The sequence below is a fragment of the Thermobia domestica genome, chromosome 1 (assembly GCF_964235325.1).
Source record: "Thermobia domestica chromosome 1, izTheDome1.hap1.1, whole genome shotgun sequence".
Lineage (NCBI taxonomy): Eukaryota > Metazoa > Arthropoda > Insecta > Zygentoma > Lepismatidae > Thermobia > Thermobia domestica.
In genome coordinates this window covers 185,966,494-185,982,398 of record NC_137454.1, presented here as the reverse complement: position 1 = coordinate 185,982,398, position 15,905 = coordinate 185,966,494, and the positions used below count along the sequence as shown (strand labels likewise).

Genomic DNA, 15,905 nt, shown 5'->3' with positions numbered 1-15,905 from the left:
GGTCTGAAGACCTATAGCAACTTTACAACTGCAGCTACTGCAAGTATTTGAAAGAGGATCCTACCCGAATTTTCTCACTAAAATTCAGTCTTCCCAAACTAACCTTTCTTGAGTCTCGGACCTATCTCACACCAGAATTTTGCATTTTACTTCGAAAGCCTATCTCACACCAGAATCTTGCATTTTACTTCGAAAACCTATCGCACACCAGAATCTTGCATTTTACTTCAAAAAACTGATTATTGAATACATCTCTGCTTTTCTCTACTACCACCTCCAACCTCAGTCTGTTCAGTTTCAGTATAAAATGGAAACTGTTTCAGTCTGTGAATAATGCTAATTCCTAATAGTTAACGGTCGTAACTCCGCTACATTAGCTACCTGTCTGCCTTTACTTGAAAATGGATAATGATGATGTTTTCTTGCGTATTATTAAGATAAAGACCTATTAAATGTAAATAAGATTGTAATTACTTACGTAAAATCCACAAGTATTTACTCCACGTCAAGCACAGTAGAATTTAGCAACAGTATATACACCAGTCAGTTGTTACCGTTTACTTTTAGGATAGTGCAATACTTAACACGCTTTACCGCCAATCTACATAAAGTATACACTACCATTAACAGGCCATAGACATATTTAGACTTGAGTATTAATATTTGTGTATAACTGCGGTCAGATGATATAAAAATAAATAAATAATTAAGTAAACAATTAGAATTTATAATTAAGCACGAATTTAACCTATAGCGTACAGCGAGCCGAAAGTTTGGGGGAACGACTAGTAGCAATTAGAAAAATTGTATGCGAAAATTTTACGAAGTTCATACCTTGACTGACTGTCCATAACTCTAGTACCAAAGGCCTGCACACCATACAAATTCATATGTATACCAACCATGCCATGGTCTACCATTTTAAGTTTGGTTAAGATGAGTTGCATCAATCGGGCACGATATGCGACATTGATTTTTAAAAGAAAAATCAAATGACTAATAATAAAAGAATCGTACGATAGACGGATTCGAAAAAAAAATGAAATCTTTGAGTTTAACGTCCCACCGTTATGCCGGTTAGGCTAAAGGAGACGGTGATAATGAGAGATGAGTGAAATGGTGGAATGAAGAAAGTGGGAGGAAACGGGAGAACCCCGAGAAAAACCCACGAGCACGGTGTTTGTCCACCACAAAGTCCACACGGCGCGATAGACGGATTCGAGAAACGCTACAAAGAAACACCCGAACCATGAGCAAAAGACAGCATTGAACCTAAGCGGTACACATTTCATGTAAATGTTGCATTCTTACACACAGTACCATTTTTTTGCAAGCGTAAACAAGGACATACTTACCGAACATGTAAAAATCGCCGGCTGTTAATACTCAAACCTGCATATCGAAAAATTTAAACAAATATATGCACGACATTTTAAATCAAAAACACATGAAACAGAAAACTAGTAGCGATAGATTGTTGGCAGTTAGTTCAAGAGAAATTAGGAACCACTGAACCGGTACAATGGAAGAATAACATCATTGGTGGTGACTTCACTGCTGCCAACAGCAAAAATTTTAGATAGAACCACATCGTGAGTCGAAATTTACAAATGTCACTAAGAATTTCTGTCATATATTTCGTGTTTTGGATAATTTGGCGTTAAGCCATTTAGTGCGTCCCTCTTAGGAGTCATTCGGGACACTGGTAATTGTTTTAAAGATCGGGATGTCCCGCCTAACTCTGAGTAGGTGGCAACTCTATTCTAACGTCTTTTTCAAGAAAATATCAACTGATTGAAGTTAACCTCCGTAAAGATTTCACGAAGTGCTTTATCTTAATGTTGGTTAGTAATTTATTTACATATAAGGAAGAAGTAACTCTTTATGTGCCAGTAGTAGAAGAGAATTTTCGACACTAAATCTGTCAGAAGTGACTATTCCAAACAACCCTACTACAACTAAATCCATGCTTATAATCCCCCAGATTTAATACAAACTAGTACGAAACGTAACTGCAACAGCAAACTCAAAAATTCCGAGAACATTTGTCAGCTGCTTATTGTGAAGATCTTGGCAAAGCTCTGCTTTTATAATCTTTCCTGGAACAGTTGCAGTATTTTAAAATGTTAAGATTTAAATAGAAAACAAGAAAATAATTACAAGATTTTCTTACACCACTTCAACAGAATTACCATGAAAATAAAAGCTCAACGATTTTTGTTTAATTAGTGTAACTTAAACTAAAACAAAACACAAAAACATTTTCTTATTTTCTCCAATCCACTAGTATTTATGAACCAAGCTGCTGAATTTTTGTCGTTTTTTCTTGCACCTTCTTTCGTGTCAATGCTAGATGCAAACTAAAGGTCAGTTAATATGAACTTGATTATAAGACGCAGCTATAAACTAAATACCTCTTCCTAAATGAAGACTGAACAGACTTTCGTCCAGAAAATTTTGAATAGCGTTCCAGGGAAAGAGGGAAAGGAAGGGAGATAAATCAAATGTAAGGGTAGCACTCAGACACTATTTTGGTATATTGGCAATAGCAATTTAATTTTTCTTAGCTCTGGAAATTAGCTGAGAAGCCCCACCGAGCAATAAACCGAAGTGGATTATCACTGAGAATCGTCATCTAACTGCGGTGCAAGTGACTGAGGAAATCAAGCACCTTCTTTAGCACTTTCTACAACCTGTATCGATAATCACAGATCACCGTGTTACGTCACATGGATTAGCTGAGTTAAGAGTAGCTTTTATTCAGCAGGGAGGCTATATGAGATGTAAATCTACAACTTAACGTGGGATCCGAATGACGAGTTTCCATCGTACATAAGACAGATATACGGGATCAGGTTGCTCTGACAAAACAGCTAACAAAGGACCATAGCGCTTTAGCACGATGCCAATGACGCTGAGAACATCAAACATGGACCAATCACGACTGAAAACGTATTATACTGTTGGATGAGTCATCCACGGGAAAATCATATTTCAAATCGGAGGCTGTGTTTGTATGAACGGATACCCAAAGAAGCGTGCAAGCCAGTTTTCCGCCCAATCGTGAAGTATTACAGCTTTGCGATGTTGTGGGCTCTAATCTAGTTTTCAGTTAGCCTTGTGATGACGATTATCGTTCTTGTCACTTCCCGTGGCTATGTCACCATTTTAGGGGACCACGCACATTCTATGGTCCAGATGTTGTTTCGTATAATGACGTCATATTACAGAATGATAATGCCCCCATTCATACATCTGGAGTTGTGGATGTGGTTCAAGAAGCATTGGGATGAATCATTCTACTTAAGAGATTTCTGTAATTCCTGAATATTACTTGTATTTCCGAATTTTCGACTCTACCCTGGAGTCTTGGTCACGAAGGATGAAAATAGGACGGAAAAAAATAAAAAAGATTAGAAAATAAAATGGAAGGGAGTACCAAGGAATTGTGTTGTGTGATCGTTGAACTTGACAGTGTTCCAGTGTAAGTTCCATTTTGTTACTTGATGTTATTATTTTTCTTCCTCCTGTTTTATCCTCCGCGACTTAAGACTCTAGGGGAGAGTCTAAAACTCGGAAGTACAAGTAATGTTTAGAAATTACAGAAATCTGTACTTAGAAATCTGTAATATATTGCCTGATATTGGGATAAAGTTGAACACCCCCCTGGCCCATCCAGTGTCCGGACATACACAATTCAACATCTGTGGTCTGTTTGGGAGACAACAATCTGGAGCAGATATCATTTTCCATTTTCTCTCACGGAACTGAGTGATGCACTGTTCACGGAATGGTGTAATATTCACGACTGCTGCGACTTCATTCCACGTCGCATCAAGAGTTGTTCTGAGGAAGAACAATGGTGCAATTCCATATTAATCTGGTAAGCTGCCATTTTTCAGATGTTTCCATGAAATTACATGAAACGAAATATTTCAGTTTAACGTCCCACGATTAAGCCTGTTAGGCTACGAGAGATGGATAATTAAGGTAGATGAATGGAAGAAGTGGCAGAATGATAGTGTGGGAGAAGACGGTAGTACTACTACTAGAAAAACAAACGGACACGATGTTGTTCACCACCAACTTACTCGGACGGGGATCGAACTCCAAGTACAAGAGATAAACGCTCTATCATTGAGCCTCTGTGCCTCCCCGGATGTTTCCAGTAAATTGGTAAGGATCTGCAGATCAGCAGATATTTTATATATTTTATCAAGACTTTTATACTCATAATATCACGCAAAATATAAGTTCTTACATATATATATATATATATATATATATGCAGGACTGAACCTAGGAATGCAGTCATTTTCTAGGAGCAAGTACTTTTGCGATGCTGCTACGCTGTTTTCTAAGGTCCAATAATGGATTTTAGACCACTACACCTTACTTCACGTTCGGACCTATAACACAGCAACGGTGCAGAGTTACGAGATGTACATTACCACATGACCTACATAGGTATGCAGAATTACACATGTAAAATTTCATCTCTCTACGATATGTGGAAGTGGGTCAGGGTAAAAGTTTCTCGCGCGTCTCTCGTTAACCGGCAAATTTCAAAGAAATCACATATGTGCAAATTACTCAGAAACTATTGATTTGCGATTCCCGGTTCATATACATGAAAATGTTCCAAAGTACTTGTAGAATATACCCTTGTACGGAATGCATCGAATTACCAGTCACCCTATAAAATTGAAAAAAGATTAACCATGTCCTATTTTTTGAATTTTCGCTGATTCAAGCGGCCATCTTCCTTTGAGCCTCGTAGGGAGGAGTAACTTAAAAATTTAATAAATTTTAGATCAGTAACGAGAAGCATAACTTCTAAGCTCTACTAAATATTTTAATCAGAATGCTGATTTATAATCCTCTTCGAGTTTCCGACGTTTTATTTAATTCTTAACCACTATTAGAACACCTAATGGTGGTGGTCTAATTGTTTCCAGAAATAAAATAAAATCGAACTGGTTATCTGATCCGTCGTATACTTTAATATTTTTAGACTGACTCTTTCCTGAATTTGTAAAGGAGTAGACTGAAGAGACGTACGCTTTCTAGGTTTTTTCCTAAATCTGTACGATTTAACAGGTGATTTAATGAATAAAAGACAAATATTTGAACTTGTAAATAAGATTCTCAGCCTTGAGAAAGGCCCTACTTATTCGGAGTATTCTGAAGACTGAGAATAATGTTAACAAGTTCTGAACCTAAATTTTTCAAAAGGTCAAATTTATAAGAAATGTCCCCTGAATCTTGTATAAATTCCGTATGTGGCATTAGTGTTACCAAAATCGCAACTAATAACACATTTCCGGAGAGGTTGCCCATTTTTGGTCCACTTGACTCTTGTCATAATATAATGCCGAGATCTCAATTTGAATTAAAAACAAAACAAACAAACAAACAAACAAACAAACAAAAAAAAAAAAAAGGCTATAACCACACTCTATATTATACCTTCTAAAATTGGGAATAAAAATTGTTGCTCTATGAACTTGCTGTTGGGCTTTAAAGTGTGCTACAAATTTCTATCTAAATTGACGAGTCTAAGTTTTGGGGGAAAAGTGTAGCCCATGTGACATTTGTAAGCATTAGTAATTAAATGACTGCTTTCAGATGTGTTTGACATTACACAACACCCTGACAGAATTCGATAGTTGTCTAACAAGGCCTACATTATAGTAATGGCACAGGTCTTAACCACCATCAGATTCTTCTTCTATGATGAACCTCTCTATCTGCATAAACTAACCACTTCATTACCGAACTCTCTACTCTCGAGTTCTCTTTCGGTACTCTCCAACATCCCTTATTTTCAGGAATCTGCGAAATTCCTAAAACTTTTTAAATTGTAGTGTACAGGTTAGGTCAGACCTTGTTATGAAACTCCTTATGATGCATTTTCTTGCAGGAATACATCCTATACTTGTAGTGTCAAGTCTATGTTACCTCTTTTATTTCCTTAAACTATTCTCTTCTTTTACATTTTCCAAAATAAGTTTACTAAATTAATATTGAATATGGGATATTTCATAGTATGTAGAGTACAATAATTAACAATATTACAAATTTTATTAAAATCATGTACAGAGAAGTCATTGAATATTCTAGTTAGTAACTCGGGATTAAATTTAGTCAAGATCAACGGACCAGGGAATGGATTACAATTTCGGAAGTACAAGTAGTTCTAAGCAGGGACACACAATCATAGAAGAATCAGAAACACAGCTTCTACTTCAACGTTCCCTTTTGGCAAGTATTCACATATTTCTTTACTAAATTTTACTTCCTTTTCTACTATTCCTTCAAATCCATGATGATAAATCAGTATAGAGGTTCAAAACAGATATGAGTGGTAGGTAGAACGATATTTCTATCATTGATTACGTGGCAAACTAGGTAGAACGATATTTCTATCAATGGTTACGTGGCAAACATGTAAATATTACCATATATATATATATATATATATATATATATATATACACTGTCATTTATTGTTAGTTGATAGGTTGGAAAAGAGCTCCATTGATAAGCTCGAAACATATACAATATTAAACAACTGCTGAGGGGGCGTAGTTTGCTGTGCTTTTCCTTTTCCTATGCTATACAGAAATATCTTCATCTATGAAGTAAGAATGTATAACCTTCGTCTGGTAAATTTTTAATTAAATATTACTACTAATTTTAAATTACGCAAATTGCCTCCACAGTTTAATACCTCATAGCGACATCTATTAGTGCAATTATTTGGTAGGATCAGATTTTAGCGTCCCTTTTAGTGCCAAGGCTATAAAAAACGTGAACCTACAGCATAAGTGGGACCTACATCCTCGCGCCGAAAATATGTACGCTAACCATATAGCCACAAGGGAACTTTAGCGTGATTGTTTATTATGAGGATATATAACCTTAGCCAATGTGTTTATCCCAGCTATAAGTTTTCGAGTGCCACTCCTGCTCTGTTCTTCAGTCGCTCAACGTACGAGAAGCAATGTATTCACTAACTTACTGAACGCAACAGTTATAAAATTCTTTATTTTTCAAACATTGAGCAACTGAGGAAGAGAATAGAAGCGGCTTTCGAGATCTTATCACAGGGATAAATGCACTAGCACTGTAAGATTAGTTATATTATTTACACTCATCTATGTTGAACGATGCATATGTAGTACGTTGTGTGAAGTAACTTCAGCATGGTCGAAGAAGAAGAGTAGGAAGTGGTAAAATATTTAACAATAAAAGAATTATAAGTCAACTTTTTCGTTAACGTATCTATAATGGTGTTTACGAGATTATGCTTTTCATGGTTTACCTAAAACTTGCCAAACCTTTAAATCACTCCTACCTAAAGGTTCGGAAAAAGATGGTAACCTCGATCACCGAAAATTAGAGAAGCAACTGTATAATAAATAAATAAATAAATAAATAACTGCCGCCTATGAAGCCCAAAGGTTCAATGCTGCATTCACAAAAGCTCTCCACTGACTTCTGTCCTTAGCAAACTGGATCCAGTTCCTACTTTGTATTCCTATTTCTGTGAGATCCATCTTAATATTGTCCTCACATCCGCGACTAGGTCCTCCTACGTCTTTCCTCAGTTGAGTTTCCAGTTAAAATTTTACAACCTTCCTACTTTCTTTTAATCTGGCTGCACGATCCACTCACCTGAACCTCGTCCCCGACTTAATGACCCTAACAATATTAAATAAACAGCATAAAGTATACAGTTCCTCTTTTTGAAGTGTCTGTCATTACCCATTTCCATACATTTTGTGTCCAAATATTCGCCTGAGGATTTTGTATTTAAATTCTTTCACTCTGCGTTCTTCCCTCAAAGTAAGCGAACACGTTTCGCAACCATACAGCACAACAGGTATAATTATCGTTTTATATATTTTAAACTTCAAATTCTTCGACAGAATTCGCGAAGACAAAAGATTTTAGACTGAATAATAACACGATTTCCCTGGTTTTTAGTCGACACAGTAAATTTCTTCGTGGATACAATTTTGGTCTGTTAATGTTGATTCTAGTTATTTGAAAATATCCACTTTGTGGAAATTATTACTTGAAATTTTAACGTATCCACAGTTTGTAGTATTACAGTCACAGCGAATTTCCATGTATTTAATTTTCTCTACACTTACTAAATCCATGTCCTTGCAGGTGTTTAATGAAACCTCTGCATTTCTATCTATTGTCTTTATATTATCTCCTATGAAATGGATCATCATCAGCATAAGCCAAAACCTGAGAGGTGCCATTGAGCTCTAGAAGCAGGTTACTAATTCTCCTTTTATATATATATATATATATATATAAAACGCATCTTGTTGTTTCAGGCCAGTTTCGAAAGCTCACGGACATGTATTTCCCTACTCGGATTTTATTTTGGTTTTCATTCAGAACATCTTAATTAATCTAACTTCTGTGGTGTGCTAAACTCGGCAAAATGTTCTACAATGTTTTCCCCCTAATCGAGTCGCATGCCTCTCTGAAATCAATAATAATCCATGTACCACGGTTTTGTTTTACCATTTCTTTTCTGGAGAATGGTAAATATGTGGTTGATAATTGAAGATTCCGCCTAAATCCGAACTAATAATCTCCAATTTCATCTGTGTATGGGGTCAATCTTGTTAACTGAATGTTTGACAAGATTTTATACGATATAGACGAAAGATAGATGTCTCCAGAATCATACCGGTAATCAGTTTTGTTACGTTTCTTGTGAACTAGAACAATGATTGATTACTTCCACTCTTGTAGTAATTTCTCCTTGTTCCAGATGAAGTGAATGAATTTGTGTATCTTGGTCCGCAATTTTTTCCCTCCAGCTAAAATTAACTCAGCAGGAATTTCGTCTATACTCAAAGACTTGTGTTTCTTTAACTTCTTCATAGCGATTTCTATTTCCGTTCGGTTACGTTCTGCTGTACCCCTTTTACTTTCTCCACGAACATTGTTTGTCGACTACGTGTTTAGTATTGTCACAGGAATCTTTCTACCTTTTCAAAATAATAATAATAATAATAATAATAATAATAATAATAATAATAATAATAAAAATATAATTTTAAAACAAGCACTGAATAAGGTAATTTGTAATTTGATTATATTACTCTGCTTCGTGAACAAAAGCCCATAAAAAAGCTTAGCAAATAAAATTCACTGAATGAAACCATGAAATATTTTTAACGTAATTCTGCTAAGCATTATTGTTATATATAATATTAAAAATATTAAAGAAAGAAAACTTAAGCTCTATTATCAAATGGTAAGATATAAAACAGAATCTTTTTGAAACCAACTCTACCGTATGACTTTTAGGTTATGCTGTCTTTTGTATTACATGACTTGGAACTTTATTTATTGCAGAAACTCCTTTTCTCAGGACTAAAATTCATTTTCCAATAATTATAAAATTTAGAAACACTAGTTTCTATTATTATTACTTCCTAATAACGCAAATGAAACTCTATTTTAAACAAATACAAGGTAACGTTTTCAACTACATAACAGGTACTTACCTTATATAAGAATTAATTCTGAGACAAGGTAAGTACCTGTTATTTAATTAGAATTATGTATTCTATACCGTCCATTAGCAAATGTTACGTTTTCAAACCTACAGTATGCACACCATTAGGAGAGAATATTATATGAATGAAGTGGCTTTAAAAAAAAGAAAAAAAAAAGTGTCAAGTGTAAACACTTACCTGTAACAAAGAATTAATGTTTTGAGATGATTCACCAAGATCAGTCAATTGTTTTATCAATTTATACTCTTTTAACCTATCACCATTATCTGAAGAACCTTCTGCACAACTGCTTCTGGCAAAGGCCTCTTCTATTTGACTAGTTAAGTCAGTTGGCAAAAGAGTACTCTTGTAAGTTAACTGCCGAACATTATCATCTTCATATGGTACAGTGCCAGATGTATTAATAGGCTGAAACACAAATTGTTCATCAATAAGCTTATGTTATATAGGAAGATGGTAGTTGTGACAAAATCTATATTTTGAGATCTTTAGAGAAAAATAAATGTCATTTATTGTAATCATTGATCCTATTTGTCTTTTAAGTTTTGCTCACCTTCGTACCGAAAATAGAAATCATATTGCACACCGTTATTGTGGAATGCAACTCAGCTGTGCAAATGGAACTTAACGCTTTTCACCAGATGGCATAAATTATCGTTGACCAACAACATATATGGAAAGCAGATTTATTGCTATGGTGTCAAGGTTGTTACGTGCTTCTAAAATGATTCTGTCAGATTAGTACATATTAAATGATACCTTTTTACATTTTTTTCGTATTTAGATATCTCTATAATGCTATTCTAACAAACAAACACACACACAAATATCACGGATGAAAAAAAAACAATAATTAGTAGTAAGTACCTGGTTAGGCGTATAAGCAATATTTTCCTCTGTCTTCCCGTTTGTCAACTCTTGATTTGCACTAATATTATCCGTCTGTGTATTGTGAGAAGACATTCTAATACATTATTTACACTCACACACATTGGCAAATAGTTTTAGAAAAGGTATCTGCAAAAACAAACAAAAATAACTTTTAAGAAATTTAAATCAATACACGAAAATATGGAACTAACAATGAAACTAATCCTAACGGTAAATTCCAGTGGAGGGTTAGCTCTTTATACCACATTACTTATAAGAAAAAAATATGGCTAGTAGTGTTTTAAGAAGTGCGTAGCCGATTTCAACACATACAGTAATGTGGAAACTTATAGTTCTTACAAAAATTGCACTGATGATATCTACGCATTTTTAATACTACTTGTGTTTATGTGATAAAATTTCACTGCTTCCGTTAATTGCTATGAGAATTTTAACAGCAGAAGGAGCATCCTTTACTAACTAAAGCTATAGTTTTGAGAAAACATCCAGATGGTTAATTTCACAGTGATCGTTTCAGCAAAGAGCAACTGCCTTTTTCAATACGGATCTTTTCAAAAAATTAACATTGCTGACGAACTACATCCTGTTCACTATCCTTTACTGTAAAAAATAACTTAATGCCCTTCCAGAAGTACAATTATTTTAATTCTTCGTGTAAATACCTTCATTTCCTATACCCTGTGAAGAAATCTGTCTTCTGTGAAGCTAGCATGCATTTATGTATGTATGTCAATCCATCTATCTGTCTCTGTTCTACTGCAATTTCTGTAAATTTACCCGACTTTAATGAACCTAGCATGTGCTTTCTTTGAAGCACAGAAACTACTCCTATTTCTTCACGTTGAAATTGCTTTTCTAAAAATGCCTTCTTTCAATGTCCATTCTCCAGAATAGGTGACGAACTTAACTTTCTTTCTAATTCAGAAATACATGATCTATTTTATATATATATATATATATATTAGTTTTAGGGAGTGATGATCTTTGTTTGTAAGCTGTAGTTTTTGAGGGTCATTTTCGCTAACTGATAAGCTGAGGGCATTAGATTGGCCCAATTACTTTCCAACCTTTATATTATTATTATTATCAATATGATTAGTAATATATTTTAATAAAGTGAATTTATTTTTTAAATTTGACTAAGTATTATAGTTTTCTCACCTTTTTATTCTTCCTCAGCTTTCAAAAGGAAATTAATTTCTCGTTATCATATACACCGATAACGTGAAGAGTGTTATCTATTAAGATTTACATATCTACAGTTTTAAATACCAAACAATATCGATATATAGCAAAACAGACGTACCTAAGAGTTCCTTCGTCGCTATATAGTTAGCCTCCGCGCATTTGGTACGAAAGGCATGGGTTTGCTTCCGATAAGAGCTAATGTAGTTTGGATCCCACGTTAGACTGTAGGTCCATGTTTCATATGACCTTGGTGTTAAGAGAAACATTAAACAGTAATACAAATAAACAAACAAACAAGAAATACCGTAAGTTACCAGAAAATCGAGAAATAGAACAATATTATAAAATACTGAAAAACCGTAAATACCGAAAGAAGACAAGATCAGGAGGAAAAAAAAAAAATATTACGGTATACATTTCATGTGGAAAAATTCGCATGAAATTGGTTCTCACAATTTATTTAAATATATATACATAAACCAGTAATGAAGCAGAGGAAATTCGGATTTTGAGCTCTAGGATTTTTTTTTCTTTTTTAAATTTTTTTTGGGTGACCTTACGCAACACTAAGCATACGTTGAGAATATATATAACTCATTAAAAAAACAAACAACAATGAGTCGTATTCTGATAAATGTATTTATTCATACAAGGAATATAATATACTTTGCTTTGTTCGTAAAGTAGAAAAAAATATAAAATTTCGGTTTAACAAGAGTAATGAAATATGTTAAAAGTAATGAAAAATATCATTCAGAAATTGAACGGTATTTCTACACTTTTTCTGTATGGTTCGGTGTTTTCGATATATTGATCTTCGGTGTAAGTAATGCCCAAATTTCGGTGTCCAGAAATACCGATTCCGGTATTACGATTTGTTTTACAGTCGTAGCAGACTCTTCCGAAAGATGTATGCTTCGGTCTAACCTACAAACTTCTTCGGATTTGCGAGCAAGTGGTGGTGGCATCAGGGGACACTTCCCTGATGGATACTGCACTAGAGAATTAGGTAATGGAGGGAATATAACGCACGGGAAGCGATTTTTATTTCTAAGGTTACGATAATTTTGGTCTTCTTAAAAAAAAAAACAAAAAAAAAACTAAGTGTGCAGTTTTACGTTGTAATCGAGGAAAGCAGAGATGCGTTCGGTAGGATTTCTGATATTGAAAACAATGGATTTCCCTAAGTTGCCGGGTTGTGGATTTTACGAGGAGAATTTAGGATTTGTGGCCTCCTACCTAAAATCTCTCTCCTTACCAGTAAGGAATAATTATACTAGAAACCCATTACACCAAAATTCACTAATCCGAAATTCCTTACTTCCTTACTTAATACCATTCTATACACTTCATTCCCTATGCCAGGGGTTCGTACTCTGTATGCTCGTACGTTGTGACGCAAGATTTCAGAATTTAAAAATCATAAATGATTTAATAATTGAATCGCTTAGAGGATAAAGGTGTTATGTTCCATTTTTCGAAACGTTTAATTCTGGCGGTTTATGCATGTGTTATATGATAGTCATGCTTCATAACACATCATTTAGTGGGTCCTCGTCCTAGTGAAGAGATTTGGAAACGATGAAGGGTGTACGTTAAAAGACATTTTTGTGAAAGTCAGTTTTCCTGAAATGTACAATTTGTTACATACCACCTTTATTCTCTAACGCTTCAAGTTAGTTAAACTTTATTTTGAGATAAATTGTATCAGCCAATGTCTCCTCCAACAGTAGCAACAATGTTCAATACTATATAGCGTAAAAACTTGTATACTTAGGACAATGGCACACGCAGAATTTCATCAAGGGGGATTCAAGCACTCAAACTCATATCGTTTCATAACAAGTATTATATTTGTATAAATATCTTAATATACAGTAATGTTAATAATGTAGTAAATGTTTATTTTTCCATAATATTTTCCTCGCGAGCGAGGGGTAAGTTAAATCCTAAACCAGCTCTTGAGTACCCTATTGCTTACACTATTGTAATTTATATTATTATTATTATTAATCAAAATTAAACAAATGTTTTGTCGCAATGTTGTTGGCGTTCAGTTAAAAGTGACGTCAGTTAAAAAATATTGGCCCCTACGTAAGCAAATGAAAGAAAGAAAATCCCAGTTTCACATCGATGGTTATACCATTTAGGCTTAAGTACAAGGTTGAAGAAAGTTGCTTTTGAAAAAAAAAAAAAAAGTCTCATGGTCTAAACCAGTTTCTTTCTGATAAAAACCAGTTGTTTTAATAACTAAATACATTTTAAAGATGCATTAATTAAATATCAAAAGTTACATTCTGCAATAGGGGAGTTTCTGTTTCCAATAATAATAATAATAATAATAATAATAATAATAATAATAATAATAATAATAATAATAATAATACAACATAAGAAAAAAAGACCACGTTAACGTAAAGAAGTGTTATGCGTCGGTCTTCTTTGTAAAACTTATTCTAGGATAACGCAATTTAATTTTAAATCTAGTGAAAATACGGTATTTCAATTCGAAATTTCATTTCTATTTATTTTTAAAAAGTAAAGAGAGAAAGAAAACGAGTCATCTCAGTACTGTATAGGTAAATGACCCAGTCTTGAAATAGGGATTAAGGCTTAAGGCGATACGTTATCAACGGTGTAAACGAAACGGGCGTACTCTAGTGGTTAGTGTGAGCTCCTTCGTGGCTAAGCGGTTAGCGTACGCGCCTTTGGCGCGGGGGACCCGTATTCGATTCCCGCTGAAGCTCATGTGGTTCGGAATCCACGTTAATCAGTAGGTCCACGTCTCATATAGCCTCGCTGCTGAACGGGACGTTAAACTCAAAATCAACTCAACTCTAATGATTAGTGTCCCTGCTTCACAACTCGGAGTATCAAGGTTAGAATCTGGTGGACCACCAGACCTGACTGAGGGTTTTTCTTCAGGTTCACTAAGTGAATACCGGGATGTTACCACTAAATATAGGCCTTGACCGATTTCTTCCCACCTCCTTTCTCATTGTTGGTGTCATTGGTTTTCGTTAATCATTAAAGCGAGCGTAACGAAGCTCTATCATTCGACTAGAACGGCACTTGTGTGTCTTTACGTCCGTCTGTTCCACGATAATTCTCATAAAACTTACGCAAATTTAATGAAACTTGGTACACGCCTCCCTTCAACTTGCAGAAATATCCTTATTGTTTGCGGTTGTAATCCTAAAAAAGACGTAAAATTCACCCTATGTTGTAAATGTGAACATATACATGCAAGACAATTTTCCAAAATAAAGCAAGTAAAAAACTGCGCGATTACACCAAAACGTACTGGCAGTTTCTTTAGTGGAATCTGTTTATCACATTTTAGGGTTACAATCTGCTAAAAATAAAAGGATGAATTTACTCCCCCCCCCAAAAAAAAAAAAATTTAAAGAACTGTCTTGTGGCTCTCTGGTTATGGGAACTCAAGTAATTCGCATCCCACGTTAAGCTGTAGGTCTACGTTTCATATAATCTTGGTGCTGAATGAGATGCTAAACTACAGATCCCATTTTACTAAAAGATATATTCCACGACAGTTTTTGTTAGAAATGTTCGATTTTGGTATTACGTCGCATTAATTTTAAAGTTTCCGAGTCATACTCTCTGCATGGAGATAAAATCAGTAAGGAATAAAGTAGTGTATTTACTCTTCTACTCTCTTTTTTAAAGGGCTTCACTGTAAATTTTATAAACTCCTGTGATTTTATTTATTTATGCATATTTCTAGGCATTACTGGTATATATGGCTTTAAGCACGTTACGTATAAGGGATGACGTCACTTGGAGACCACACTATCTGAGAAGGAAGAAATCAACCTGAGATCTGCATGTTAGGTACCATCCCGGCATTTGCCTGGTGTGAATGAAGAAAACCAAGGAAAAACATAATTCAGGATGACTGGCCTGAAGAAGTTTACACTTTTTTGACTGCAGAGTGTCCGCAGCAGGAATCGAAGTCGGGATCGCTCGCACCAAACATATAATTTTGAGAAAATTCTACACATTTTCTGTAACTCTCCGTAATCCTCAATGCTTGGGGTTAAGATCAGTCAAGAATGGAGTGCGAATTTAACCCCCTAATGTAAGATTGATTATTCTCCTTCTCCCCTCTGGACTTAAAAAAAAATCTTTCGGAAAAGTATTATATTCTCATATATTATGGCGTATATGTTTTTGAAGTTTCACAATTATTCGTGTTAACTGGTTTTAAAATTAACCAGAAACGAGAGTAACCTTATCTTTGCCCCATCC

At 34.7% G+C, this 15,905-nt stretch overlaps 1 protein-coding gene across 4 annotated transcripts in view; it reads right to left on the bottom strand.

Annotated features, from left to right (window-relative positions):
* LOC145691874 (uncharacterized) overlaps window positions 1-15,905 on the bottom strand; it is a 37,189-nt gene that overhangs the window by 9,589 nt on the left and 11,695 nt on the right. For 2 of the 4 annotated variants that reach the window (XM_081767192.1, XM_081767201.1), the window contains exons 2-4: window positions 11,755-11,882; window positions 10,425-10,574; window positions 9,735-9,965 (exon numbers count right to left, since the gene is read on the bottom strand). In XM_081767192.1, the coding sequence (XP_081623318.1) occupies window positions 9,735-9,965; window positions 10,425-10,520 (327 nt within the window). In that variant the 5' untranslated portion in view covers window positions 10,521-10,574; window positions 11,755-11,882. The remainder of the gene's footprint in view (window positions 1-9,734; window positions 9,966-10,424; window positions 10,575-11,754; window positions 11,883-15,905) is intronic. The other 2 variants (XM_081767187.1, XM_081767197.1) reach the window with 1 other exon arrangement.